The sequence below is a fragment of the Tachyglossus aculeatus genome, chromosome 26 (genome assembly GCF_015852505.1).
Source record: "Tachyglossus aculeatus isolate mTacAcu1 chromosome 26, mTacAcu1.pri, whole genome shotgun sequence".
NCBI lineage: Eukaryota > Metazoa > Chordata > Mammalia > Monotremata > Tachyglossidae > Tachyglossus > Tachyglossus aculeatus.
The window spans coordinates 18,366,536-18,393,472 of record NC_052091.1 but is presented as its reverse complement, the minus strand read 5'-3'; the positions used below and the strand labels follow the sequence as shown (position 1 = coordinate 18,393,472).

At 46.6% G+C, this 26,937-nt stretch overlaps 2 protein-coding genes across 4 annotated transcripts in view; both read right to left on the bottom strand.

Annotated features, from left to right (window-relative positions):
• The window catches only part of HDC (histidine decarboxylase), a 41,139-nt gene extending 21,794 nt beyond the window's left edge, over positions 1-19,345 (bottom strand). Inside the window, exons 1-4 of the mRNA XM_038767009.1 lie at positions 19,296-19,345; positions 19,093-19,188; positions 13,106-13,157; positions 3,307-3,382 (exon numbers count right to left, since the gene is read on the bottom strand). Of these exons, the coding sequence (XP_038622937.1) occupies positions 3,307-3,382; positions 13,106-13,157; positions 19,093-19,188; positions 19,296-19,345 (274 nt within the window). The remainder of the gene's footprint in view (positions 1-3,306; positions 3,383-13,105; positions 13,158-19,092; positions 19,189-19,295) is intronic.
• Positions 18,761-26,937, bottom strand: part of GABPB1 (GA binding protein transcription factor subunit beta 1) — a 109,806-nt gene continuing 101,629 nt past the window's right edge. For all 3 annotated transcript variants that reach the window (XM_038766814.1, XM_038766813.1, XM_038766812.1), the window contains one exon: positions 18,761-20,350. In XM_038766814.1, coding sequence (XP_038622742.1) covers positions 20,198-20,350 — 153 coding nt within the window. In that variant the 3' untranslated portion in view covers positions 18,761-20,197. The remainder of the gene's footprint in view (positions 20,351-26,937) is intronic.

Genomic DNA, 26,937 nt, shown 5'->3' with positions numbered 1-26,937 from the left:
CCCACAGACCCCTGGGGCCTGCCCAGAGACCCCCAGGATCTGACCCAGAGATAAACGTTGAAGACCCTGTCCAGAGACTCCCGGGATCCGGCCCAGAGACCCCTGGGGCCTGCCCAGAGACCCCTGGGGTCCTGCCCAGAGACCCCCAGGATCCGACCCAGAGATAAAGGTGGAAGACCCCGCCCAGAGAGCCCCGGGGCCTGGCCCAGACACCCCCAGCCCACGGCTCGGGTCATGGGAAGCCCAGCCCAGCTCCCCCAGAAACCCACCAGAGCCCCCCCAGGACCCCCAGGCCCCCGCGCAGCCCCCCACACAGGGCTGGAGCTGCCGGTCTTACACCTTGGTCTTCTCTTTCAACTCCCAGCTCCAGCACAAGCTCTCTGTCTCCCTATCTCTCTGTCTCTCTCTGTCTCTGTCTCCCTCTCTGACTCTGTCTCTGTCTCTGTCTCCCTCTCTGACTCTGTCTCTCCCTCTCTGTCTCTCTCTCTGTCTCTCCCTCTGTGTCTCTGTCCCTCTCGGTCTCTGTCTCTCCCTCTCTGTCTCAGTCCCTCTCTGTCTCTCTCCCTCTCCATCTCTGTCTCTCTCCCCCTCCCTCTCCCTCTGTCTCTCTCTGTCTCTCTCCCTCTCTCTCTCCATTTCTGTCTCTCCATCTCTGTCTCCCTCTCTCTCTCTGTTTCTCTCCCTCTCCCCCTCTCTGTGTCCATCTCCCTCTCTTTCTCTCTTGGTCTCTGTCTCTCCATTTCGGTCTCCCTCTCCCTCTCTGCCTCTCTCCCTCTGTCTGTCTCTCCCTCTCTCCCTCTCTGTGTCCATCTCCCTTTCTGTTTCTCACCATCTCTGTCTCCCTCTCCTCTGTCTCTCTCCCTCTATCCCTCTCTTTCTCTCTTGGTCTCTGTCTCTCTCCCTCGCTGTCTCTCTCCCTCTGTCTGTCTCTCTCCCTCTATCCCTCTCTTTCTCTCTCAGTCTCTGTCCCTCTCCCTCACCGTCTCTCGCCTTCTGCCTGTATCTCTTTATGTTTTTCCCTCTCTGTTTTTCTCTGTGTTTCTCTCCCTCTCCCTCTGACTGGGTCTCTTTATATTTCTCTCTCTCCTTGTGTCTCCTTCTCCCTCTCTTTCTGTCTCTCTCCTTCTCCCTCTCTATCTCTCTCTCTCTGTCTGTGATGTTTCTCTCTCCCTCTCTCTGTCTCTCTCTCTCTCTGTCTCCTTATGTTTCTCTCATTCTCTTTCTGTCTCTGAATCGCTACCTCTGCCTCAGTCTCTTTATATTTCTTCCTCTCCTTCTGCCTCCTTCTCCCTCACGTTCTGTCTCTATGTTTCTCTCACTCTTTGTCTGAATCTTCTCCCTCCCTCTCTGGGTCTCTGAATCTCTCCCTCCCTCTCTCTGTCTCTGTTTCCTTTTGTTTCTCCCTCTCTCTGTCTCTCCCTCTGTGTCTCTGTTTCCTCTCATTCTCTTTATGTCTCCGAATCTCTCCCTCTGTCCCTGTTTCTTTTTGTTTCTCTCTCCCTCCCTCTGTCCCTCTCCCTCTGTGTCTCTTTATGTTTCTCTCACAATTTCTGTCCCTGAATCTCTCCCTCCCTCCGTCTCTGTTTCTTTTTATTTCTCTCACCCTCTCTGTCCCTCTCCCTCTGTGTCTATGTTTCTCTCACTCTTTCTGTCTCTGAATCTCTCTCTCCCTCTCTCGGTCTCTGAATCTCTCCCTCCCTCTGTCCCTGTTTCTTTTTGTTTCTCTCTCCCTCCCTCTGTCCCTCTCCCTCTGTGTCTCTTTATGTTTCTCTCACTCTTTCTGTCTCTGAATCTCTCCCTCCCTCCGTCTCTGTTTCTTTTTATTTTTATTTCTCTCGCCCTCTCTGTCCCTCTCCCTCTGTTGTCTATGTTTCACTCTTTCTGTCTCTGAATCTCTCTCTCCCTCTCTCGGTCTCTGAATCTCTCCCTCCCTCTGTCTCTGTTTCTTTTTATTTCTCTCGCCCTCTCTGTCCCTCTCCCTCTGGGTCTCTTTATGTTTCTCTCACTCTTTCTGTCTCTGAATCTCTCCCTCCCTCCGTCTCTGTTTCTTTTTATTTTTATTTCTCTCGCCCTCTCTGTCCCTCTCCCTCTGTGTCTATGTTTCTCTCACTCTTTCTGTCTCTGAATCTCTCCCTCCCTCTGTCTCTGTTTCTTTTTATTTCTCTCGCCCTCTCTGTCCCTCTCCCTCTGTGTCTCTTTATGTTTCTTTCATTCGTTCTGCCTCTGAATCCCTCCCTCCCTCTGTTTCTGTTTCTTTTTATTTCTCTCGCCCTCTCTGTCCCTCTCCCTGTGTGTCTCTTCATGTTTCTCTCATGATTTCTGCCTCTGAATCTCTCCCTCCCTCTCTGTCTCTCCCTGTCTGTGCCTCTTTATGTTTCTTTTTGTCTCTCGCCCCCTTTCCATGTCTCTTTCCCTTTTTCTGTGTCTCTTGGTTTCTCTCTCCCTCTGTCTCTGGATCTTTATGTGTCTCTTGCCCTCTCTGCCTCTCTCTGCTTCTCTTTCCTTCTCTCTCTCTCTCCTTCTCCCCCACTACACACTCTGTGTGTGTGTGTGTGTGTGTGTGTTTGTGTGCACGCCCTGCCCAATGTGAGTGCGTGGGAGCAGGTGTTTGTGTGTAGGGTTTTGTGTGAGTGTGTGAGGACTGCACCTGGGTCCCCGAATTGGGCCGGGAGCACGTGTGTGATGAGAGGGAGTTTTTAAGATGGTTTTGATTGTGATTTGTGTGTGTGTGTGTGTGTGTGTGTGTCCGAGAGGGAGGGAGCAGCTGAGAGACAGTGTGAGTCAGTGTCAGTGGCCTCATTATTATTATTATTATTATTATGAGTCAGTGTGTGTCAGAGGCCTCATTATTATTATTATTATTATTATTAATCGTATTTATGGGGCAATTATGGTGTGCAAAGCTCTGGACTAAGCCCTTGGGGGAGTAGATTCTAACATCAGACACGTTCCCTGCCTACAGGGAACTCATTCAGCCGCATTTATTGGCCGCTTGCTGTGTGCAGAGCACTGTACTAGGCGCTTGGGAGAGTGCCCATCCTTTCACACACACATCATCAATCATCAATCGTATTTATTGAGCGCTTACTATGTGCAGAGCACTGTACACACACACACACACACCCCCAAACCCCCCCTGCGTCAGTCCTTCTCTCTGTCCTCTCAGGCGCTCTAAAGGTCCGACGACCCCAGCCCCTTCAGCTCCCCAGCCTGGTCCCCCTACCCCAACTCCCACACACAAACACACAAACACACAAACAGACACACACACACAAGGCCCTCCTCACCCACCAGAGAGGACCTTACCTTTGTCCCGGTATTGCTGCAGCTCCTGAGCCTGGCGCTGGGGCCCCCAGAAAGGGACCCCCTCCTCTTTTTCTTCCTCCTCCATCACCTCCTCCATCACCTCCTCCATCATCTCCTGCTCCTCCTTGCCTGCTGTGTCCCTTTGTCCATCCATGGGCTGGTCCATCCTTCCTCCTCTGGGACCAGGCCCAGCCAGACACCGCCTTTATCCACCGCCCAGCCCCTCTGATCCCTCCCTCCGCCCTCTGCCTGGCTGCCAACTGGACGGCCTGTCCCTCATTTCACTCAATCGTATTTACTGAGCGCTTACCGTGTGCAGAGCACTGCACTAAGCGCTTGGCAAGTCCAAGTTGGCACCATCTGGAGACGGTCCCTCCCCAACAGCGGGCTCCCAGTCTAGAAGGGGGAGAGACAGACAACAAAACAAAACAGGTGGACAGGTGTCACGTCGTCAGAGCAAATAGAATTAAAGCTAAATGCGCGTCATTAACAAAATAGAATAGTAAATACGTACCAGTAAAATCAGTAGAGTAATAAATCCGTACAAACATATATGTTGCCAACTTGGACTTCCCAAGCGCTTTAGTACAGCGCTCTGCACACAGTAAGCGCTCAATAAATACGATTGAATGAATGTGGACAGGTGGCAAGTAAGGGACGGGAATGAGGTACTGACCCAGGGGAGACCCAGCTTGAAACAAAGGAAAATGCAGAAATCTATAGACGATATTGTACGTGGTAACAATTGGTAAGCAATACATTTGCCAGCTATATTTTCCTATAACTCTTGTATCCAGAAGTGTAATAAACATTTTCCAACTAAAAGTCTCAATTAAAAGTCTAAAAGTCTCAATTAATTCTCAAAAAGACCTTTCTTTTGCCGAGCGAAAAGAAAATTGAATATATAGACAATATAGACGTCCCCCTGTCTTGCCCACTGCCCTGTCCCCAACCCAGCCTTGACACTGTCCCCCTAGCCCTGACCCTAAACTGACCTTGACCCTGGCCCTCTGACCCTGCCCCCCAGCCCCCAGGCCCCCAATCTCTGCCCCTACCCCAGCCCTGGCACCGCTTTCCAGCTCCCATTAGAGAAGCGGCGTGGCTCGGTGGAAAGAGCCCGGGCTTTGGAGTCAGAGGTCATGGGTTCAAATCCCGCCTCTGCCAATTGCCAGCTGTGTGACTCTGGGCAGGTCACTTCACTTCTCTGGGCCTCAGTTCCCTCACCTGTAAAATGGGGATGAAGCCTGTGAGCCTCCCGTGGGCCAACCCGATCACCACGTAACCTTCCCAGCGCTTAGAACAGTGTTTTGCACATAGTAAGTGCTTAATAAATGCTATCATTATTATTATTGTTATTAGAGGAGGAGCTTGGAGAGATCATCATCAATCGTATTTATTGAGCGCTTACTGTGTGCAGAGCACTGTACTAAGCGCTTGGGAAGTACAAGTTGGCAACGTATAGAGACAGTCCCTACCCAGCAGTGGGCTCACAGTCTAAAAGACCGGAGAGATGGGGGAGTCTCCGGAGATGGACCCTTCTGCCTTCCTGTCAGCAAATCCCTCCTAACTCCAACTTCAGGCTCTCCAAATAATAATAATAATAATAATGATATTGGTTAAGCGTTTACTACGTGCCAGGCACCGTACTGAGCGCTGGGGTGGATTCAAGCTAATCAGGTTGGACACAGTCGCATCAGGCCGAGCTCGTCCGCCTCAAAGTTCATCCTTGCGTGCCCAACCTCTGCCCTCTTCTCTTCCCGGCAAAATGATTTCTCCATCCTTAATGACCCCCACACCCATCGCCCTCGTCGGTTGTATCAGATGTTTACCTTCCTCCTCACACCCTCTGTCCCTCCACCTCCTCCATCTCTTGCCCTTTGTGACCTGGCTTCATACTTTAATGAGCAAATTGACACCCTCTCCCTAAAATCCGCCCTGCTCATCATCATCATCATCATCAATCGTATTTATTGAGCGCTTACTATGTGCAGAGCACTGGACTAAGCGCTTGGGAAGTACAAATGGGCAACACATAGAGACAGTCCCTACCCAACAGTGGGCTCACAGTCTAAAAGGGGGAGACAGAGAACAAAACCAAACATACTAACAAAATCAATCAATCAATCAATTGTATTTATTGAGCGCTTACTATGTGCAGAGCACTGGACTAAGCGCTTGGGAAGTACAAATGGGCAACACATACAGACAGTCCCTACCCAACAGTGGGCTCACAGTCTAAAAGGGGGGAGACAGAGAACAAAACCAAACATACTAACAAAATCAATCAATCAATCAATCGTATTTATTGAGCGCTTACTATGTGCAGAGCACTGGACTAAGCGCTTGGGAAGTACAAATGGGCAACACATAGAGACAGTCCCTACCCAACAGTGGGCTCACAGTCTAAAAGGGGGGAGACAGAGAACAAAACCAAACATACTAACAAAATCAATCAATCAATCGTATTTATTGAGCGCTTACTATGTGCAGAGCACCGGACTGAGCGCTTGGGAAGTACAAATGGGCAACACATAGAGACAGTCCCTACCCAACAGTGGGCTCACAGTCTAAAAGGGGGGAGACAGAGAACAAAACCAAACATACTAACAAAATCAATCAATCAATCGTATTTATTGAGCGCTTACTATGTGCAGAGCACTGGACTAAGTGCTTGGGAAGTCCAAGTTGACAACATATAGAGACAGTCCCTACCCAACAGTGGGCTCACGGTCTAAAAGGGGGAGACAGAGAACAGAACCAAACATACCAACAAAATAAAATAAATAGGATAGAAATGTACAAGTAAAATAAATAAATAAATAAATAAATAAATAAATAAATAAATAGAGTAATAAAATAAAATAACTGCTCCTCTCCAGTCCCTCCCTCCTCTTCAGCCCCTTCTTCAACTCTCCCATCTTTCCCAGCAGTAGCTCTGGAGGAGATCTGCCGTCTCTCAAAATCCACTTTTAGACCGTGAGCCCACTGTTGGGTAGGGACTGTCTCTATATGTTGCCAACTTGGACTTCCCAAGCGCTTAGTACAGTGCTCTGCACACAGTAAGCGCTCAATAAATACGATTGATGATGATGATGGTGATTATTATTATAATTAAACTGAGGCCAGAGGTGCTGGGGCTATAAGCAAGTCCAGAGGACTTAGTAGGTGAGCCCCCAACTATAGTGAGAAGCCCAAATGCGTCCAGACTATAAATCAACAAACCCAACGAAAGCAACGCCGTGAGTTTGTAAGCTCAAAGACGTCAGGGGTATAAATTGATAAGCAGGGCTATATGTTGGCCAGGCTAAGGATGCCATGGTTGTAATTTGGAAATCCCAGAGATGCTGGGGCCATGAGTTGCCAGGGCCGTGAACTCCCAATTCCAGACACTTGAGTCCCGGTAAGTCCCGGTATGAAATGACCTCCGGTTACAGAGTGCTGTGATTTTTCTCAGTTCAGTACAGTAACACCCACAATCAAAATTCTAGGTCTCGGGCCATCACAGAGCCTGACCTTATGGAGTGAAATATTTGGGTTGGCACTACCTCTGATTCACCTCCGCCGGCGACCGCCCCGAGACGTTTCAGGGAATAATTAGGGCAAGACAATAAAGCAGAGAAGCGGCGTGGCTCGGTGGAAAGAGCCCGGGCTTTGGAGTCAGAGGTCATGGGTTCGAATCCCGGCTCCGCCAGCTGTCAGCTGGGTGACTTTGGGCGTGTCACTTCACTTCTCTGGGCCTCAGTTCCCTCATCTGTAAAATGGGGATTCAAACTGTGAGCCCCCCGGGGGACCAGCTGATCACCTTGTCACCTCCCCAGCGCTTAGAACAGTGCTTTGCACATAGTAAGCGCTTAATAAATACCATTATTATTATTGTTGTTATTATTATTATTATTATTGGATTCGAGCTGTGAGCCCCCCCGGGGGACAATCTGATCACCTTGTCACCTCCCCAGCGCTTAGAACAGTGCTTTGCATATAGTAAGCGCTTAATAAATACCATTATTATTATTATTAGAAGCAGAGTTGCCCCGTGGGTAGAACCCGGGCCTGGGAATCAGAAGGACCTGGCTCCGCCGCTCATCCACCTGTGGGATCTCGGGCAAGTCACTCTGGGCCTCAGTTCCCTCATCTGTGAAATGGGGGTGGAGACTGTGAGCCCAATGTGGGACGGGGACTGTGTCTAACTTGATTTTCTTGTATCCACCCCAGCCTGGCACATAGTAAGCGATTAACAGATACCACTCAAAAGCCCCTGAAACTGGGGAGCCGGAGGCGATCGATGAGGAAGGCAGGCTGACACGAAGAGAAACCGGGTGGGAAACCAGTTTGGGGAAGCAGTGGGAAGGGCAGGTGTCTTTGGGAAAAGGATGGCATCTCCTGCCCTGACTTGCCCTCAGTTGCTCATGGAGGAAAAAGCTGAGCTGGAAGTTGGGAATGGCGGAATGAGCCGCGTGACAGTCAGATGCCAGGGCAACAGGGCAGGGCAGATGGCATCGCCGGAGCCTCTTGTCTCTCCTCCCGTCTTCTCTTCCTCCGTCCTGGTGCCAAACTGAAGCCAGGCCGGAATGGATGGATGGGAACAGGCCCATGTTAAAACCACGAGAAGCAGCAGTGTGGCCTTGTGGAAAGAGCCTGGGTTCTAATCCTGACTCCGCCAACTGCTTGCTGGACGAGACGCTTCGCGTCTCTGGGCCTCGGTGACCTCATCTGCAAACTAGGAATTAAGGCGGTGAGCAGGGACAGGGATTATGCACAAACTAATTAGCCTGTATCTACCCCTGTATATATGTTTTTAGACTGTGAGCCCACTGTTGGGGAGGGACTGTCTCTATATGTTGCCAATTTGTACTTCCCAAGCGCTTAGTACAGTGCTCTGCACATAGTAAGCGCTCAATAAATACGATTGATGATGATGATGTTTGTACATATTTATTACTCTATTTATACTCTATACTCTATTTATTTTACTTGTACATATCTATTCTATTTATTTTATTTTGTTAGTAGGTTTGGTTTTGTTCTCTGTCTCCCCCTTTTAGACTGTGAGCCCACTGTTGGGTAGGGACTGTCTCTATATGTTGCCAATTTGTACTTCCCAAGCATTTAGTACAGTGCTCTGCACATAGTAAGCGCTCAATAAATACGATTGATGATGATGATGATGATGTTTGTACATATTTATTACTCTATTTATACTCTATTTATACTCTATTTATTTATTTTACTTGTACATATCTATTCTATTTATTTTATTCTGTTAGTATGTTTGGCTTTGTTCTGTCTCCCCCTTTTTGACTGTGAGCCCACTGTTGGGTAGGGACTGTCTCTATATGTTGCCAACTTGGACTTCCCAAGCGCTTAGTACAGTGCTCTGCACATAGTAAGCGCTCAATAAATACGATTGATGATGATGATGTTTGTACATATTTATTACTCTATTTATACTCTATTTATTTATTTTACTTGTACATATCTATTCTATTTATTTTATTTCGTTAGTATGTTTGATTTTGTTCTCTGTCTCCCCCTTTTAGACTGTGAGCCCACTGTTGGGTAGGGACTGTCTCTATATGTTGCCAATTTGTACTTCCCAAGCGCTTAGCACAGTGCTCTGCACATAGTAAGCGCTCAATAAATACGATTGATGATGATGTTTGTACATATTTATTACTCTATTTATACTCTATCTATACTCTATTTATTTTACTTGTACATATCTATTCTATTTATTTTATTTTGTTAGTATGTTTGGTTTTGTTCTCTGTCTCCCCCTTTTAGACTGTGAGCCCACTGTTGGGTAGCGACTGTCTCTATGTGTTGCCAACTTGTACTTCCCAAGCGCTTAGTACAGTGCTCTGCACACAGTAAGCGCTCAATAAATACGATGGATGATGATGACGATACCCCGGCTCCTCCACTTGTCTGCTGTGTGACCTTGGGCAAACTACTTAAATCCTCATCTATCAAATGGGGATTAAGACTGTGAGCCCTCTGTGGGACAGGGACAGGGTCCAACTCTCATTCATTCATTCAATCGTATTTATTGAGCGCTTACTGTGTGCAGAGCACTGTACTAAGCGCTTGGGGAGTTCAAGTCGGATTTGGCCAGGTTGAAGGCTTGTCAGAGGGAAATTCTTCTGAAGCTCTGAGGTGCTCCAATGTCTAGCAACCAATCAATAGTTCAGTGGCATTTATTGAGCGCTTACTGAGTGTGGAGAGCCAAACTAAACACTTGGGAGATGACACTAGAATAGGGTTGGTAGAAGCAATCCTTGTCCACAAGGAGCTTACAGTCTATTAGAGTTTCCAATGGGCAACGCCAAACTCAATTACCTTATATCTACCCAAGCGCTTAGAACAGTGCCTGGCACTGCTCCCGACTGTGAGCCCGCTGTTGGGTAGGGACCGTCTCTATATGTTGGCAACTTGGACTTCCCAAGCGCTTAGTACAGTGCTCTGCACACAGTAAGCCCTCAATAAATACGATTGAATGAATGAACGAGCTCACAGTCTAGAAGGGGGAGACAGACAAGAAAGCAAAACGTGTGGACAGGAGCCACGTCATCAGAACAAACAGAATTAAAGCTAAATGCACATCATTAACAAAATAAATAGAATAGTAAATACGTACAAGTAATATCAGCAGAGTACTAAATCTGTACAAACACATATGTTGCCAACTTGTACTTCCCAAGCGCTTAGTACGGTGCTCTGCACACGGTAAGCGCTCAATAAATATGATTGACTGAATGAACGGGCTCACAGTCTAGAAGGGGAGACAGACAACAAAGCAAAACATGTGGACAGGTGTCACGCCGTCAGAACAGATAGAATTAAAGCTAAATGCACATCATTAACAAAATAAATAGAATAGTAAATATTTACAAGTAAAATCAGCAGAGTAATAAATCTGTGCAAACATATATGTTGCCAACTTGTACTTCCCAAGCGCTTAGTACAGTGCTCTGCACACAGAAAGCGCTCAATAAATACGATTGCATGAATGAATGAATGAATATATATATTCGTAGTATATATGTATATATGTTTGTACATATTTATTACTCTATTTTACTTCTACATATTTATTTTACTTGTACCTATTCTATATATTTTATTTTGTTAATATGTTTTGTTTTGTTCTCCATCTCCCCCTTCTAGACCGTGAGCCCACTGTTGGGTAGGGACTGTCTCTATATGTTGCCAACTTGGACTTCCCAAGCGCTTAGTACAGTGCTCTGCACACAATAAGTGCTCAGTAAATACGATTGAATGAATGAATACGAGCTTAACAAATACCATTAGCATCATCAGAGACTGTGAGCCCGTTGTTGGGTAGCGATTGTCTCTATCTGTTGCCGAATTGTACTTGCCACACGCTTAGTACAGTGCCCTGCACACAATAAGCGCTCAATAAATACCATTGAATGAATGAGCACACAGCATCAGCATCATCACCCTGAAATGAGGAGTCTGTGGGAACAGTTCAGACCCCTCCAATACGCGGGGGACATTGTTCGGAGCATAGAAAGGGGCTAGGGAGTGCTCAGTTGGGACTCGGTGGGGATTCATTCATTCCATCATATCGACTGAGTGTGCCAGGCACTGTACTAAGCGCTGGTTTAGACACAAGGTTGGACACAGTCCCCATCCCACATGGGGCTCCCAGTCTTAATCCCCATTTGACAGATGAGGGAACTGGAGCCCAGAGAATAATAATAATAATAATGATAATTCCGGTATTTGTTAAGCGCTTACTATGTGTCAGACACTGTACTAAGTGCTGGGGTAAATACATGTTGGACACAGTCCGTGTCCCACATGGAGCTCACAGTCTTAATCTCCATTTTCTGGATGAGGTAACTGAGGCCCAGAGCGGTGAAGTGACTTGCCCAAGGTCACACAGCAGACAAGTGAGCCCGCTGTTGGGTAGGGACCGTCTCTATAGGTTGCCAACTTGTACTTCCCAAGCGCTTCGTACAGTGCTCTGCACACAGTAGGCGTTCAATAAATACGATTGATTGATTGATTGATTGATTGATTGAAGTGGCAGAGCCGGGATTAAAACCTAGGTGCTCTTGACTCCCAGCCCCGTGCTTTTTCCACTAGGCTACACATCTTCTCTAAACTACTCTAAATACTATTCTACTTATTTTATTTTGTTAATATGCTTTGTTTTGTTGTCTGTCTCCCCCTTCTAGACTGTGAGCCCGCTGTTGGGTAGGGACCGTCCCTATATGTTGCCAACTTGGACTTCCCAAGCGCTCAGTACAGTGCTCTGCACACAGTAAGCGCTCAATAAATACGATTGAATGAATGAATGAATGAATAAATGATCGGAGGCCTTCCCACCCTGAGCCCCCTTTTTCCTCTCCTCCTCCCAATCCCCCCGCCCTCCCTCTTTCTCCTCCCCACAGCACCTATATATGTTTGTACAGATTTATGACTCTATTTATTTTACTTGTACATATTTACTATTCTATTTATTTTGTTAATGATGAGCATAGAGCTTTAATTCTATTTGTTCTGACGACTCTGACACCCGTCTACATGTTTCGTTTTGTTGTCTGTCTCCCCCTTCTAGACTGTGAGCCCGTTGTTGGGTAGGGACCGTCTCTATATGTCGCCGACTTCATTCATTCATTCAATCGTATTTATTGAGCGCTTACTGTGTGCAGAGCACTGTACTAAGCGCTTGGGAAGTACAAGTTGGCAACATCTAGAGACAGTCACTACCCAACAGCGGGCTCACAGTCTAGAAGAGGGAGACTTGTACTTCCCAAGCACTTTCTAGACTGTGAGCCCGCTGTTGGGTAGGGACCGTCTCTATATCAATCAATCAATCAATCATATTTATTGAGCGCTTACTGTGTGCAGAGCACTGTACTAAGCACTTGGGAAGTACAAGTCGGCAACATATAGAGACAGTCCCTACCCAACAGCGGGCTCACAGTCTAGAAGGGGGAGACAGAGAACAAAACCAAACATATTAACAAAATAAAATAAATAGAATAGATATGTACAAGTAAAATAAATAGAGTAATAAATACAAACATATATACATATATATACAGGTGCTCTGGCGAAGGGAAGGAGGAAGACATTTGAAAGTACTGTAATTAAATAAATGAATAAAAAATGAACAAATACGAGGAGGAGATAGCATTAACTTCCATTGCTGTTAGACCCTCGTAATGCGGCAGGCCGTAATCTGGTCCAGAAATGTTCTGCTCAGTTCACTGAAGCTGTATTATTTGCTCCTAAAAGTTGAGGTGAACTGGTCAATCAATCAATCATACTTACTGAGCGCTTACTGTGTGCAGAACACTGTACTAAGAGCTCATGAGGGTACAATAAAACAGAGTTGGGAAGACACGCGCTTGGCTCCACGCCCATTTTACCAAAGTCGTGCGAACATAGTAAATCATAATAATAATGATCGTGGCATTTGTTAAGCACTTACTATGTGCCAAGCACTGTTCTAAGCACTAGAGTAGACACAAGACAATCGGGTTGGACACAGTCCCTGTCCTACGTGGGACTCATAGTCCCAATCCCCATTTAACCAATGAGGAAACTGAGGCCCAGAGAAGTGACTTACCCAAGATCACACAGCAGTGACGTGGCAGAGCCCAATTTAGAAGCCAGCTCCTCTGCCCCCAAGGCGTGTGCTCTTTCCGCTAGGCAACGATACTTCTCCGAAGAATGGTACGTGAAACGTCATTCCTTTTGTGTTATTCGTTTGATCGGATTAAGGAAACAACGGCAGAAAGCTCAGTGCCTTAGTGATTCAGACTTGATACTCCTCGACCTCGTAAAACAATTTTTGGCATTTGGAGCCGTCACATCTGAATCGGTCAAGAAGCTAGTCAGCCCTCACCCCTGGTGAGAGTATCGCCAACGCTCAATTTGCCTCTGCTCCGGTTGGGACCGGGGAGCGGAGAGTTGCCAATTTTCAGACCTACCCATCTTCACTCCTGCCTTTTCCAAACGACACGGAGGGGGGATGATTTTTCGGAGAGTTTCCAAATACACGGGAGGGGAACTGGGGCCGTGCTAAATGCCGAAATCCACTTCTGGGGTCAGATCGTACGCCTGCGCACGCGGTAGTTCTGCTTTTCCCGCGAGAAACTCGACGGGCTTGTACTTCCCAAGCGCTTAGTCCAGTGCTCTGCACACAGTAAGCGCTCAATAAATACGATTGATTGATTGATTGATTAGTCCAGTTCTCTGCACACAGTAAGCACTCAATAAATACGATTGATTGATTAGTACAGTGTTCTGCACACAGTAAGAGCTCAATAAATACGATTGAATGAATGAATTAATTTTAAAAAAGCGTTCAGACGGTAAACAGGTGAGGCAGACACTTCCGAGCAGAAAGGATGGCCTCATTTGAAGATAGGGCTCACGCACCGTCACGTATCTCCAGAGGCTGCTCTAATGAGGGGGAGAAAATTGTTTCCTGACCAAGGATGGGCGAATATCTAAAGGCAGCCTAGCCCAAGAATGGCATTGTTCCCAGTCTGATGTCACCCCATCCCGGAATTGGAATTCCCGTCGCCTGGGTAGTTCGTAATGACAGCCTTCTCCGGAAAATGGGGGTGAGGAGTGGATCCCCTGTGGAAAAACAGAGCTTGACTCTCTCCGACGTCACGCTGGACTCAGTATGGACTCAGGCCTGGCTTCATCATCATCATCATCATCAATCGTATTTATTGAGCGCTTACTGTGTGCAGAGCACTGTACTAAGCGCTTGGGAAGTACAAGTTGGCGACATATAGAGATGGTCCCTACCCAACAGTGGGCTCATACCTGCACATACCTACTATTCTAGTTATTTTATTTTGTTAATGATGTGCATCTAGCTTTACTTCTATTTATTCTGATGACGTGACACCTGTTCACATGTTTTGTTTTGTGGTCTGTCTCCCCCTTCTAGACTGTGAGCCCGGTGTTGGGTAGGGACCGTCTCTAGATGTTGCCAACTTGTACTTCCCAAGCGCTTAGTCCAGTGCTCTGCACACAGTAAGCGCTCAATAAATATGATTGAATGAATAAATGCCACTGACCCGCCCAAGATGGTTGCCACTTGGGATAGTCAAGATGGCCACACTTGGGGGCCTTCAAGATGGAGACTGGATGATGATGATGATGATGATGATGATGATGATGGCATTTATTAAGCACTTACTATGTGCAAAGCACTGTTCTAAGTGCTGGGGGGATACAAGGTGATCAGGTTGTCCCACGTGGGGCTCACAGTCTTTTCCCCACAGTCACAACCTTTCCCCAATTCTGGATCAGACCTCCTTATCAAGACGGCCACCACTCGTGCACAGACCACCTGCTATCCCCCTCTCCAACTTCTGCCAATAATAATAATAATAATAATAATGGCATTTATTAAGCGCTTACTACATGCAAAGCACTGATCTAAGCGCTGGGGAGGTTACAAGGTGATCAGGTTGTCCCACGGGGGGGCTCACAGTCTTCATCCCCATTTTACAGATGAGGGAACTGAGGCCCAGAGAATAATAATAATAATGATGATGGTATTTGTTAAGCGCTCACTATGTGCAAAGCACCGTTCTAAGCGCTGGGGAGGTTACAAGGTGATCAGGTTGTCCCACGGGGGGCTCACAGTCTTCATCCCCATTTTACAGATGAGGAAACTGAGGCCCAGAGAAGTGAAGTGACTTGCCCAAAGTCACACAGCTGACAAGTGGCAGAGCTGGGATTCGAACCCACGACCTCTGACTCCAAAGCCCGGGCTCTTTCCACTGAGCCACGCTGCAGTGCTCTGCACACAGTAAGCGCTCAATAAATACGATTGAATGAATGAATGAATGAATGAATGAACAAGCATAGGCTTGGGAGTCAGAGGATGTGGGTTCTAATAATAATGATGGCGTTTGTTCAGCGCTTACTATGTACAAAGCACTGTTCTAAGCGCTGGGGAGGATACAAGGTGATCAGGTTGTCTCACGGGGGGCTCACAGTCTTCATCCCCATTTTACAGATGAGGAAACTGAGGCCCAGAGAAGTGAAGTGACTGGCCCAAAGTCACCCAGCTGACAATTGGCAGAGCCGGGATTCGAACCCACGACCTCTGACTCCAAAGCCCGGGCTCTTTCCACTGAGCCACGCTGCAGTGCCCTGCACACAGTAAGTGCTCAGTAAATACGATCGAATGAATGAACGAAGGCTTGGGAGTCAGAGGATGTGGGTTCTAATAATAATGATGGTGTTTGTTCAGCGCTTACTATGTGCAAAGCACTGTTCTAAGCGCTGGGGAGGTTACAAGGTGATCAGGTTGTCCCACAGGGGGCTCACAGTCTTAATCCCCATTTTCCAGATGAGGTAACTGAGGCCCAGAGAAGGGAAGTGACTGGCCCAAAGTCACCCAGCTGACAAGTGGCGGAGCCGGGATTTGAACCCATGACCTCTGACTCCAAAGCCCGGGCTCTTCCCCCTGAGCCACGCTGCTTCACCTGCTAATCCCGCCTCTGCCACTTGCCTGCTGTGTGACCTTGGGCAAGTCGCTTAACTTCTCTGTGCCTCAGTTACCTCAACTGTAAAACGGGGATTAAAAGTGTGAGCCCCACGTGGGACAACCTGATTACCCTGTATCTACCCCAGGACTTAGAACAGTGCTTGGCACATAGTAAGCATTTAACAAATACCATAATTATTATTATTTATTCTTATTTACTATGTGTCAAGCGCCATGCCAAGCATTGGCACATAGTAAGCATTTAACAAATACCATAATTATTATTATTTATTATTATTTACTATGTGTTAAGCACCGCACCAAGCGTTGGGTGAGATACAAGCTAATCAGGTTGGACACAGTCCCTGTCCCACATGGGGCTCACGCTCTTAATTGGGCAAGTCACTTGGCTTCTCTGGGCCTCAGTTTACCTCATCTCCTCCCCACAGCACCTGTATATATGTATATATGTTTGTACGTATTTATTACTCTATTTTATTTGTACATATTTATTCTATTTATTTTATTTTGTTAGTATGTTTTGTTTTGTCGCCTGTCTCCCCCTTCTAGGCTGTGAGCCCGCTGTTGGGTAGGGACCGTCTCTATAAGCTGCCAATTTGGACTTCCCAAGCGCTCAGTACAGTGCTCTGCGCACAGTAAGCGCTCAATAAATACAGTTGAATGAATGAATGAATAGTAAGCATTTAACAAATACCATAATTATTATCATTTATTATTATTTACTATGTGTCAAGCGCCATACCAAGCGTTGGGGGAGATACAAGCAAATCAGGTTGGACACAGTCCCTGTCCCACATGGGGCTCTCGGTCTTAATCCCCATTTTCCAGATGAGGGAACTGAGGCCCAGAGAAGTGAAGCGACTTGCCCAAGGTCACCAGCAGGGCCGGGATTTGAACCCAGGTCCTTCTGATTCCCAGGCCCGGGCCCTACCCACTAGGACACACTGCTTCTCACACTCGGGCTCCGTCACTCTTGCCCTCAAGGGCTAATGGGGCAAAGTGGGCATCACCTCTTTCCACAAAGGCCATTTCTGTTGCCAACTTGTACTTCCCAAGCGCTTAGTACAGTGCTCTGCGCACAGTAAGCGCTCAATAAATACGATTGAATGAATTGAATGAATGAATTTCTAATCAACAGCAGCGCGGCTTCGTGGGAAACAGCCCGGTTTTGGAAGTCAGAGGACGTGGCTTCTAATCCCGGCTCCGCCGTTTGTCTGCTGTGTGACCTCGGGCAAGCCACTTAACTTCTCTGGGCCTCAGTTACCTCATCTGTAAAATGGGGATTAAGACCGTGAGCCGCACGTGGGACAAGCTGATTACCTTGTATCTACCCCAGCACTTAGAACAGTGCTTGGCACATAGTAGGTGGTTAACAAATACCATAATAATTCCCAGCGCTTAGAACAGTGCTGGGCACACAGTAAGTACTTGGCATATTGTAAGTGTTTAACAAATACCATAATTACCAGTGCTTAGAACAGTGTACGTGGCACATTGTAAGCCTTTAATACCATAATATTTGTTATAAAATATTATTATAACATCATAATATCACCTCCTTCCTCTCCCCATCCCACCGCCTTACCTCCTTCCCCTCCCCACAGCACCTATATATGTATATATGCTTGTACATATTTATTACTCTATTTATTTTACTTGTACATATCTATTCTATTTATTTTATTTTGTGAATATGTTTTGTTTTGTTGTCTGTCTCCCCCTTCTAGATTGTGAACCCGCTGTTGGGTAGGGACCGTCTCCAGATGTTGCCAACTTGGACTTCCCAAGCGCTTAGTCCAGTGCTCTGCACCCAGTAAGCGCTCAATAAATACGATTGATTGATTAGAATAGGGTTGGTAGAAGCAATCCTTGCCCACAGGGAGCTTACAGTCTATTAAGAGTTTCCACCGGGAAACGCCAACCTTTTTTGACGTTCCAGAAATTCTTCATTCCACAAACAGGGGTTGTGCCAAGAAACCAGTCAGACCACAATCTTCCACGGAATCGGTGGGCTCCAAGAAGTTGCGAGCCCACCATTTTCCCCCTGAATACTTTCAGGACGGCGTGAGAAAAATAAGCGTCATTTGCGGATGCCAGGCTTTGGTTCGGATGCCTCATCATCAATCGTATTTATTGAGCGCTTACTGTGTGCAGAGCACTGTACTGAGCGCTTGGGAAGTACAAATTGGCAACATATTGGCAGCAAATTGGCATGCATGATGAACGAGGCGTGGCTTAGCGGAGAGAGCCCGGGCCCGCGAGTCGGAAGGTTACGGGTTCTAATCCCGGCTCCGCCACTTGTCTGCTGTGTGACCTTGGACGGGTCACTTCGCTTCTCTGGGCCTCAGTTCCCTCATCTGGAAAATGGGGCCTGAGATGACTAGCCCCACGTGGGACAGGGACCGTGTTCGCCCCTATTTGCTTGGATGCGTTTAGTTCAGTGCTTGGCGCAGAGGAAGCGGTTAACAAATACCCCAATTAATAATAATAATAATGGCATTTATTAAGCACTTACTATGTGCAAAGCACTGTTCTCAGCGCTGGGGAGGTTACAAGGTGATCAGGTTGTCCCACGGGGGGCTCACAGTCTTAATCCCCATAATAATAATGGCATTTATTAAGCGCTTACTATGTGCAAAGCACTGTTCTAAGTGCTGGGGAGGTTACAAGGTGATCAGGTTGTCCCACGGGGGGCTCACAGTCTTCACCCCCATTTTTACAGATAAGGCCCAGAGAAGTGAAGTGACTTGCCCAAAGTCACACAGCTAATTGGCAGAGCCGGGATTTGAACCCATGACCTCTGACTCCAAAGCCCGGGCTCTTTCCACCGAGCCACGCTGCTTCTCTAATTGCTTCTCTAATTACTACGACTATTATTGCTATCATTAACGCACGAATAAAAACGTTTAAATATAATCAAGTCCACACTGTACGTATGTGGAAAAGATATTTAATTGTAAAATAGAAAAGTAGGCCAGAGTACAGTTTTAAGGGTAATTTTTCTTTTTTATACAGTATAGGTAATAAGGGGTTTTTTTTCCGTATTTTTCAGTTTAGATAAACATTTTCATATAGCAGTGAAACATAAAAAAAAGCAAAGCAAGGATAAAGACTCGAAGTTATGCTTTACAAAATAAATCCGAAGGATCAATCCAAGTCTGGTGTTCATACAATACAGAACTTAACAGTCTTAAGATAGAGCAAGTCACGGCACAGATCGACCGATTTCACAGAGCGGGGCGACGAAACTAGGTAAAAGCCGTCACCGTCGCCGGGGTGGGAAACGGTTCCCGTTCCGGGAATCGGAACTACCTTTTCCGAACGGATAAACAGAGACGATACCGTCTCTCCCGGACTCCTCGCTAGGGAACAGGCACAGGACGGGGAGACACGAAGTTGAAGGGAATATCTGTGAAACTTAACCGTGTTAAGTTTTCCAAAGGCATCAACCTATATTCCTGTGCCTCACGACACCTGCAAGGGGGAATTTTCACAGAATCCCACCTGTTTTTGTGGCATTTTCTCCAAATTCTCGATTTTGCAAATAAGTCCCCCCCCAGACTGCTTCTTCCGAGGATTTCATTGTGGAACGATAGAGCCTGTTGCTCACTTACTCGATTTCGGTGACCTACGGGATTTCATCGTCTTTGCGGAAAGTTCCTATGCAAGCGAGGCACTCCGAAATTATAAAAACATGCAAAATATGTACAGACTGAAAGTTTAAAAAATATTAGCTTCATATACATGAAAATCTACTCAAATATAGCGGGAGTAAACAAATATAAAAGTTTCACTTCCTAAAAAATGTTTCCAGAGAATCAGAGGCAATTACTTAAAGCTGTGGATCGATTTCCTCAGAGAAATCCTTTTTTTTTTTTTTTTTCCCCCTTCGGATAAAGGCTGAGTTGAGACCAGCAGGATGAATTCCGGAATCAGCGCGTCGCGTTCATTTTTCTAACAGTCACCGTGATTAGCAAGGATCACCCTTAAAACTGTTCTGTTTCTGAGAAATTAGATTCATACTAAAATCAAAAAAGAATTCACAAAAAACGTTCGCCTATCTGTGTGTCTGGATCCTTTCAAAAAATCTTTTTTTTTAGCAACTCATTTTGGGAACTGTAAAAAAAATCCAACTATTTACAGAATTCAGTTTTAAATACTTTTCACAACTTCTAAGGTCAGAGTTTATGATACAAGGAACTCATCGGAGCCTCCGGCCCCGGTCCGGTTCTTAACCTGGATGCCAGTCTCTCCACCCCCCGCCCGGATCCCGTAATCCGCCGGCCGCGTGTAGACGGCGTCCAGTTCGAGGTTGCAATTTGGGGTTTTCTCGCCTCGGAGCGGTACCAGGCTTACGTGTCCGTCGCAACCCTAGACGGCTTCTTTGTTCGTCTGTAGTCGCGTCATGGCCTCCAGCTTCTGCCGGTAAGCTTCTGCTTCCTGCTCCTTTTTTAGGAGCTGCTGGCGGTACTTTTGTGCTTCTCGGTTTGCTTCGTCCAGCTGCTTCTGCAGGGCTTCTCTCTCCTGTGGAAAAGGCACGAGAGTTCGGTCCGTTTCGGTAAAAAACGCTGGTAAGAAGCAGCGTGGCTCAGTGGAAGGAGCCCAGGCTTTGGAGTCAGAGGTCATGGGTTCACAGCACGTCTGCTGTGTGACATTGGGCAACTCATTTAACCTCTCTGTGCCTCATTTACCTCATCTGGAAATTGTGAGCCCCCCGTGGGACAACTTGATCACCCTGTAACCTCTCCAGCGCTTAGAACGGTGCTTTGCACAGAGTAAGTGCTTAATAAATGCCATTATTATTATTATTATTATTACTAAGAGCCGGGGTGGATGCAAGAAAATTGGGTTGGGAGCAGTTCTTGTCCCACTTGAGGCTCACGGTCTTAATCTCCATTTCACAGCTGACGTGACTGAAGCCCAGAGAAGTCAAGTGATTCGCCCAAGGTCACCCAGCAGCCAAGTGGCGGGCCGGGATGAGAACCCGGGACCTGACCCTGCTTCTCATCTCTGAAACAGCCAATTTACCCGGACAAAAAGCCTTGGCACCTAAGGCAATCCTAAATCAATCAATCAATCGCATTTATTGAGCGCTTGCTGTGTGCGGAGCACTGTCCTAAGCGCTCGGGAAGTACAAGCAAGTTTTCCGAGTGGTCGATTACAAACAGGTCTTCGCGATTTATCCAGAAGTCTGGTTCTCGGAGGGGAAAGCCAAGAGAGATTTTATTTTGTTAGTATGTTTGGTTTTGTTCTCCGTCTCCCCCTTTTAGACTGTGGGCCCAGTGTTGGGTAGGGACTGTCTCTATATGTTGCCAATTTGTACTTCCCAAGCGCTTAGTACAGTGCTCTGCACATAGTAAGCGCTCAATAAATATGATTGACTGATTGATTGCTAGTGAGCGATGTTGTGAGAACCTTTCTTTTCCACACGGATGCTACTTTACCCAAAATCATTCCAAGGGAGAGGGGGAGGGCACATTTGGACACAAGGGTCTCACAGGGGTTTGCCCCAGTGCACTCAGTAGGTACGCAATAAATATCATTACAACGACTTGCAAACGACACGGGCAATAGCGTGTCCCTAGACTGTAAGCTCTCCTATGAATCGACGCCTTACCGCGTTAGGAGAGGTCTCCGGTGAAGCCTAGAGCTACGCTACACCGGGCTACCGCGATGGAAAGGTCTAAGCCGAAGGGTCAAAGTCGATTCACCCGTGCTGGGCGGCGGCGAGACGGGAAAGAGTCGAGTTTTGGTCAAAGACGACGACAGGGACTCAACTTTTTACCGCTCGGAAGAAGGCGATGGTAAACCGAATCCGTACCTCTACCAAGAAAACGCTCTGGATCCACATACCAGAAGGACTCTCTGACAGAAGATGGGATGTTCCGAAGAGGGCGCGTCCACGGAGTCGCTACAGGTTGGAAACGACTCGACAGCATTTGAAGAAAGACTGTGAGACGTTAAGACTGTAGACCGCAAGCTCGTGGTGGGCAGGGAATGTGCCTACCAACGCTGTCGTGTTGCCCTCTCCCCCAAGTGCTTAGTACACTGCCCTGCACACAGCGCTCGAAAGATATGGTTGATTGATTAAAGAACACGCGAGTAAGTGGAGATTGAGGACTTGAATGCTATCTTCCTTCTCCAGGGGTGCCTTAAGGTTTTATTTCCCTCTAAAGGAGAACCTGGAAGGGTTCTAGTTGATGGCATCGCCGAGCAGAGTGAAAAAAGTCGAAAATCAAACGAGGAAGAATTCTCTCGGGGATCATTTCTTGGTTTTTTTTCCCCAAATACTCAATTTTGGCACAGAGAATCTGGCCAGAGGAAGCATTTACAAATCCTTGTAATCGCGTCACGTTCCTTACCCCGCAAAACTGGATAAACGTCAAATAAGATGCCTAAAAGCTATCGTGAGGCTGAGCTGTTCTGGTTAAAGACCTCTACCTTGTTCTCTGGTTCTAAACCAAAGGACATTGGACTTTATGTCATAATTATAATTTTGGTATTTATTAAGCGCTTACTATGCGCCAAGCACTGTTCTAAGTGCTGGGGTAGACACAAGATCATCGGGTCGTTCCACAGTCTTAATCCCCATTTTACAGATGAGGGAACTGAGGTACAAAGAAGTCAGGTGGCTTGCCCAACGTCATAAAGCAGAGAAGTGGCGGACCCAGGATTAGAACCCACGTCCTCTGACTCCCAAGTCCAGGCTCTTTCCACACTGGGCCAATAGCCAATCAATCAATCGTATTTATTGAGCGCTTACTGTGTGCACAGCACTGTACTAAGCGCTTGGGAAGTCCAAGTTGGCAACATATAGAGACAGTCCCTACCCAACAGTGGGCTCACAGTCTAGAAGAGGGAGACAGAGAGCAAAACAAAACATATTAACAAAATAAAATAGAATAGATATGTACAAGTAAAATAAATAGAGTAATAAATACGTACAAACAGTACACAACAGTCAGGACTTTATCAAGGTAGTCTCTAAAACACAAGGTGCAAATGCTGTAAACCATCAGCACATCATCATCATCATCATCAATCGTATTTATTGAGCGCTTACTATGTGCAGAGCACTGTACTAAGCGCTCGGGAAGCACAAATTGGCAACATATAGAGACAGTCCCTACCCAACAGTGGGCTCACAGTCTAAAAGGGGCACATGATGGGCGGGGAACGTTTGCGGTCATTCTCTCGCACTGCACTCTCCCAAGCGCTTAGAGCAGTGCTCTGCACCTAGTAAGCGTTCAATAAATACCTTTGATTGATTGATTGATTGAGAGTACACTTGGGTGAGGACAATAATTTTTGAACTTTCACGGGTCAGTGGTTTGCGTCTTCACGGGCGGGGAACGTATCTGTTAAATCCCAAGCGCTTAGTACAGTGCTCTGCACACAGGCGGTGCTCAATAAGTACCATTGATTGATCGATTATGGTAGCACATTAGGGTGGGAATGCGACGCACCTTCACTATTCAAGAGGGATTTCTTCCTAATTAAATTCACTGCGGTTTCCCGAGTACGTTAACTTGTGAGAGACCTAGCGCGGCCATTAAAAATAAATCAAAGTCACCTGGAATTCTAGAGCTGTCGGGTATGAATAATTGACGGAGTGTGGGGCTTCTCCTCCTCCTTCCCTCTGCCAACAGTTCCCTCCCTAAAGAGCTTATCCCGAAGATGGACGAGGGAAGGAAGAGGAGGTGTGGATCAAACCTGTCTACCCCACTGCTGATTCACAGTAAAAAGGCTGGAAAGACACGAGATCGAAACTACTAACTTACATAGGGTCCTGAGAATGTCCCGACTGGCCGGGTCTGTCAGTGTAACAATAATAATTGTGGTTTTTGTTAAGGGCTTACTATGCGCCAGGCACCATACTAAACGCTGGGGTGGCTACAAGTAAACAGAATCCCTGTCCTACATGGGGAATTATCGGTAATTATCCCCATTTTCCAGATGAGGGAACTGAGGCCCAAGGTCACCCAGCAGACAAGCAGCGGAGCCGGGAGGAGAACCCAGGTCTTTCTGATTCCCAAGTCCGTGCTCTAGCCCCTAAGTTACGCTGCGTTACGGATGTGTGGGAATATATTGTATCGCTGGACTTTTTAAGTCGGAATGTCTCCACATGCCCCCGGTTATTTGAGATAAATAAGTCGAGGCCAAAAATGAAGCCTTCGGGCATAAATTCCAGTGAACTCAGTTAATTCCTTGAGAGACCCAAGACGCTGTTCTATCTAGGCTCTCGGGAAAAAACCCATTTCATATTATCAGAGACCCAATTTTACAGCTGGCGGGTGAGAGAAGAGAGCTTTAGTAAGCTCTTTAGTAAGCTTTAAAATAGGATTTTAAAATCCTATTTGACTGCAACGGTTCCCTTCTGGAGTGGGGTTGCTATTCGCCCTACGGAAAAGATTCCCCCGACTTTGGTTTTCCACCAAATGACCGCGTCTTATTTGATGCAGCCTCAGTTACTCGGCTCTGTAGAAAAGCTACATTCCTATCGACTTGGAGGACGGATCTGTTGCTCTTTGGCCAGTCGGAAACTTTAAAAAGGAAAGGAAAAGAAAAAAAAAGAACAGTACTATTCGTAAACGCCGATGAAGCTCCCTCTCCGAGTCAAAACAACATTTGTAGGTGGGGAGAGACTTTGTTAAAATTCAAACTACGCTTTTTGGCTAAACGGTTCCCATCAAAAATAATCTCTGGCGATTTAAAGGCATCTTTCCACCAACTCTCTTCCAAACCAAAACAAAGCCCCACTTAAAATGTCGGTATTAGTCCTCCGACTTTAAAGAGAAGACTATTTATTCCCTGCTTAAGTATCCTCCACCTCTTTCTGGCAAAGCCAGCATGTTATTTATCATTTTAGTTAACATGATTTGCCATTTCTAATGGTCTCTGATCCTCTTTCTTGTTTCATTAAGTAGAGGAGTACAGAAATGAGAATTTTCAAGAACCCCTACCTTGACTATAATCCAACCTTCGGTTTGGCTGATTGCAATGGGAAAACTGAAAAGCAGGATTTTAAAAAATCTTAGTCATGAACAGCAAAGGAACTTGGAGGAATTCTGCTCCCAAATTCCTTTTAATTTGGCAGGCAACCCACTGCGAGATTGGAAGCGAAGTAGAGAAATGTGAATTTGCTTCAGTATTTTAGAACATGGTGGAAATGAATTGTGAAAAAGGTTGGATTGGTGAAGGCTTTTTTATTTTGTCTAGGGGCATTTGTTATGCGCTTACTACGGGCCCAGAATTGGACTAAGCGCCGGGGATAATCGCATTGGATACGGTCTCTATCCCACCTGGGGTTCACAGTCTTAATCCCAGTTTTCCAGATGAGGTAACTGAGGGCCACACAAGTGAAATGACTTGTCCAAGGTCACACAGCAGACACGTGGCGGAGCCGGGATTAAGTCCCAGGTCCCCTGGCCACACTCCCTGGCCAGAGCTGTTTCCACTAGGCCATGCTGCCTCTCTTGAAATGTCAGAAACAGCTTCCAGTAATAAATGAAAAAGTTACTATTAATAATGATGGCATTTTGTTAAGCGCTTACTAAGTTCTAAGCGCCGGGGGGGATACAAGGTGATCAGGTTGTCCCACGTGGGGCTCACACTCTTAATCCCCATTTTACAGATGAGGGAACTGAGGCTCAGAGAAGTTAAGAGACTTGCCCAAAGTCACACAGCTGACAATGGGCAGAGTGGGGATTTGAACCCATGACCTCTGACTCCAAAGCCCAGGCTCTTTTTCACTGAGCCACGCTGCTTCTTCTCTGGTAATTCTAATAATTTTATTAGTAGAATCGACGGTTCATGGAAAACGCTTCCTTAATACAAGAACTCAAGAAACTTCGTTTCGCCGTGAAAATCCTGGTCACTCAGCGTGACTGAGAAAATCTTCTCTGAAAGGAAAAGTACCCTGGCAAGAGACTCATTTGGGATTCATCATCATCAATCGTATTTATTGAGCGCTTACTATGTGCAGAGCACTGTACTAAGCGCTTGGGAAGTACAAATTGGCAACATATAGAGACACTCCCTACCCAACAGTGGGCTCACAGTCTAAAAGACTGTGTATTCAATAGTCAATACACAGTCAACCAACTGATAGTTGCTTTAGGGCTATAAGAAGTGCAAATAAAATAATAATAATGGTACTTGTTAAATGCTTACTTTGTGCCAAGCGCTGTTCTACGTGCTGGGGTAATAATAATAATAATGATGACGGCATTTATTAAGCGCTTACTACATGCAAAGCACTGTTCTAAGCGCCGGGGAGGTTACAAGGTGATCAGGTTGCCCCTCGGGGGGGCTCACAGTCTTAATCCCCATTTTCCAGATGAGGTAACTGAGGCCCAGAGAAGTGAAGTGACTTGCCCGAAGTCACCCAGCTGACAAGTGGCGGAGCCGGGGTTTGAACCCATGACCTCTGACTCCCAAGCCCGGGCTCTGAGCCGCGCTGCTTCTCTAGATACAAGTTAATCAGGTTCGCAGTCTTAATCAAATATGCCACTGTGATAAGCACCTCTCGAGGTCATTACCACATAGCAACTGAAATGGGCATCAGTGATTTTGTATGACTAGGTAAATAGCAGATGCTTAATGAGGGATTCTTTTTTTCGGTGTGGTCAGTCCACGTGTCTGAAATGCAGATTTTTCCCATCCTTATTGACCCCCGTCTGCTGTGTGACCTTGGGCGAGTCACTTCACTGCTCTGGGCCTCAGTTCCACCACCTGTAAAATGGGGGTTAAGTTGGGGGCTAGGACTGTGTTAGTATGTTTGGTTTTGTTCTCTGTCTCCCCCTTTTAGACTGTGAGCCCACTGTTGGGTAGGGACTGTCTCTATATGTTGCCAATTTATACTTCCCAAGCGCTTAGTACAGTGCTCTGCACATAGTAAGCGCTCAATAAATACGATTGATGATGATGACTGTGTCTAACCTGATTCCCTTGTACGTACCCTAGTGCCTGCCACATAGTAAGCGCTTAGCCAGTATCGCGAAACACATATTAATCAAAAAAACCCCAAACATTTCAGCCATTATCTAAGGAAGCAAACTCCAGCCCGGAAACCTGTTAACGTAATTCTTCAGCAGAACCACGTTTCGAAG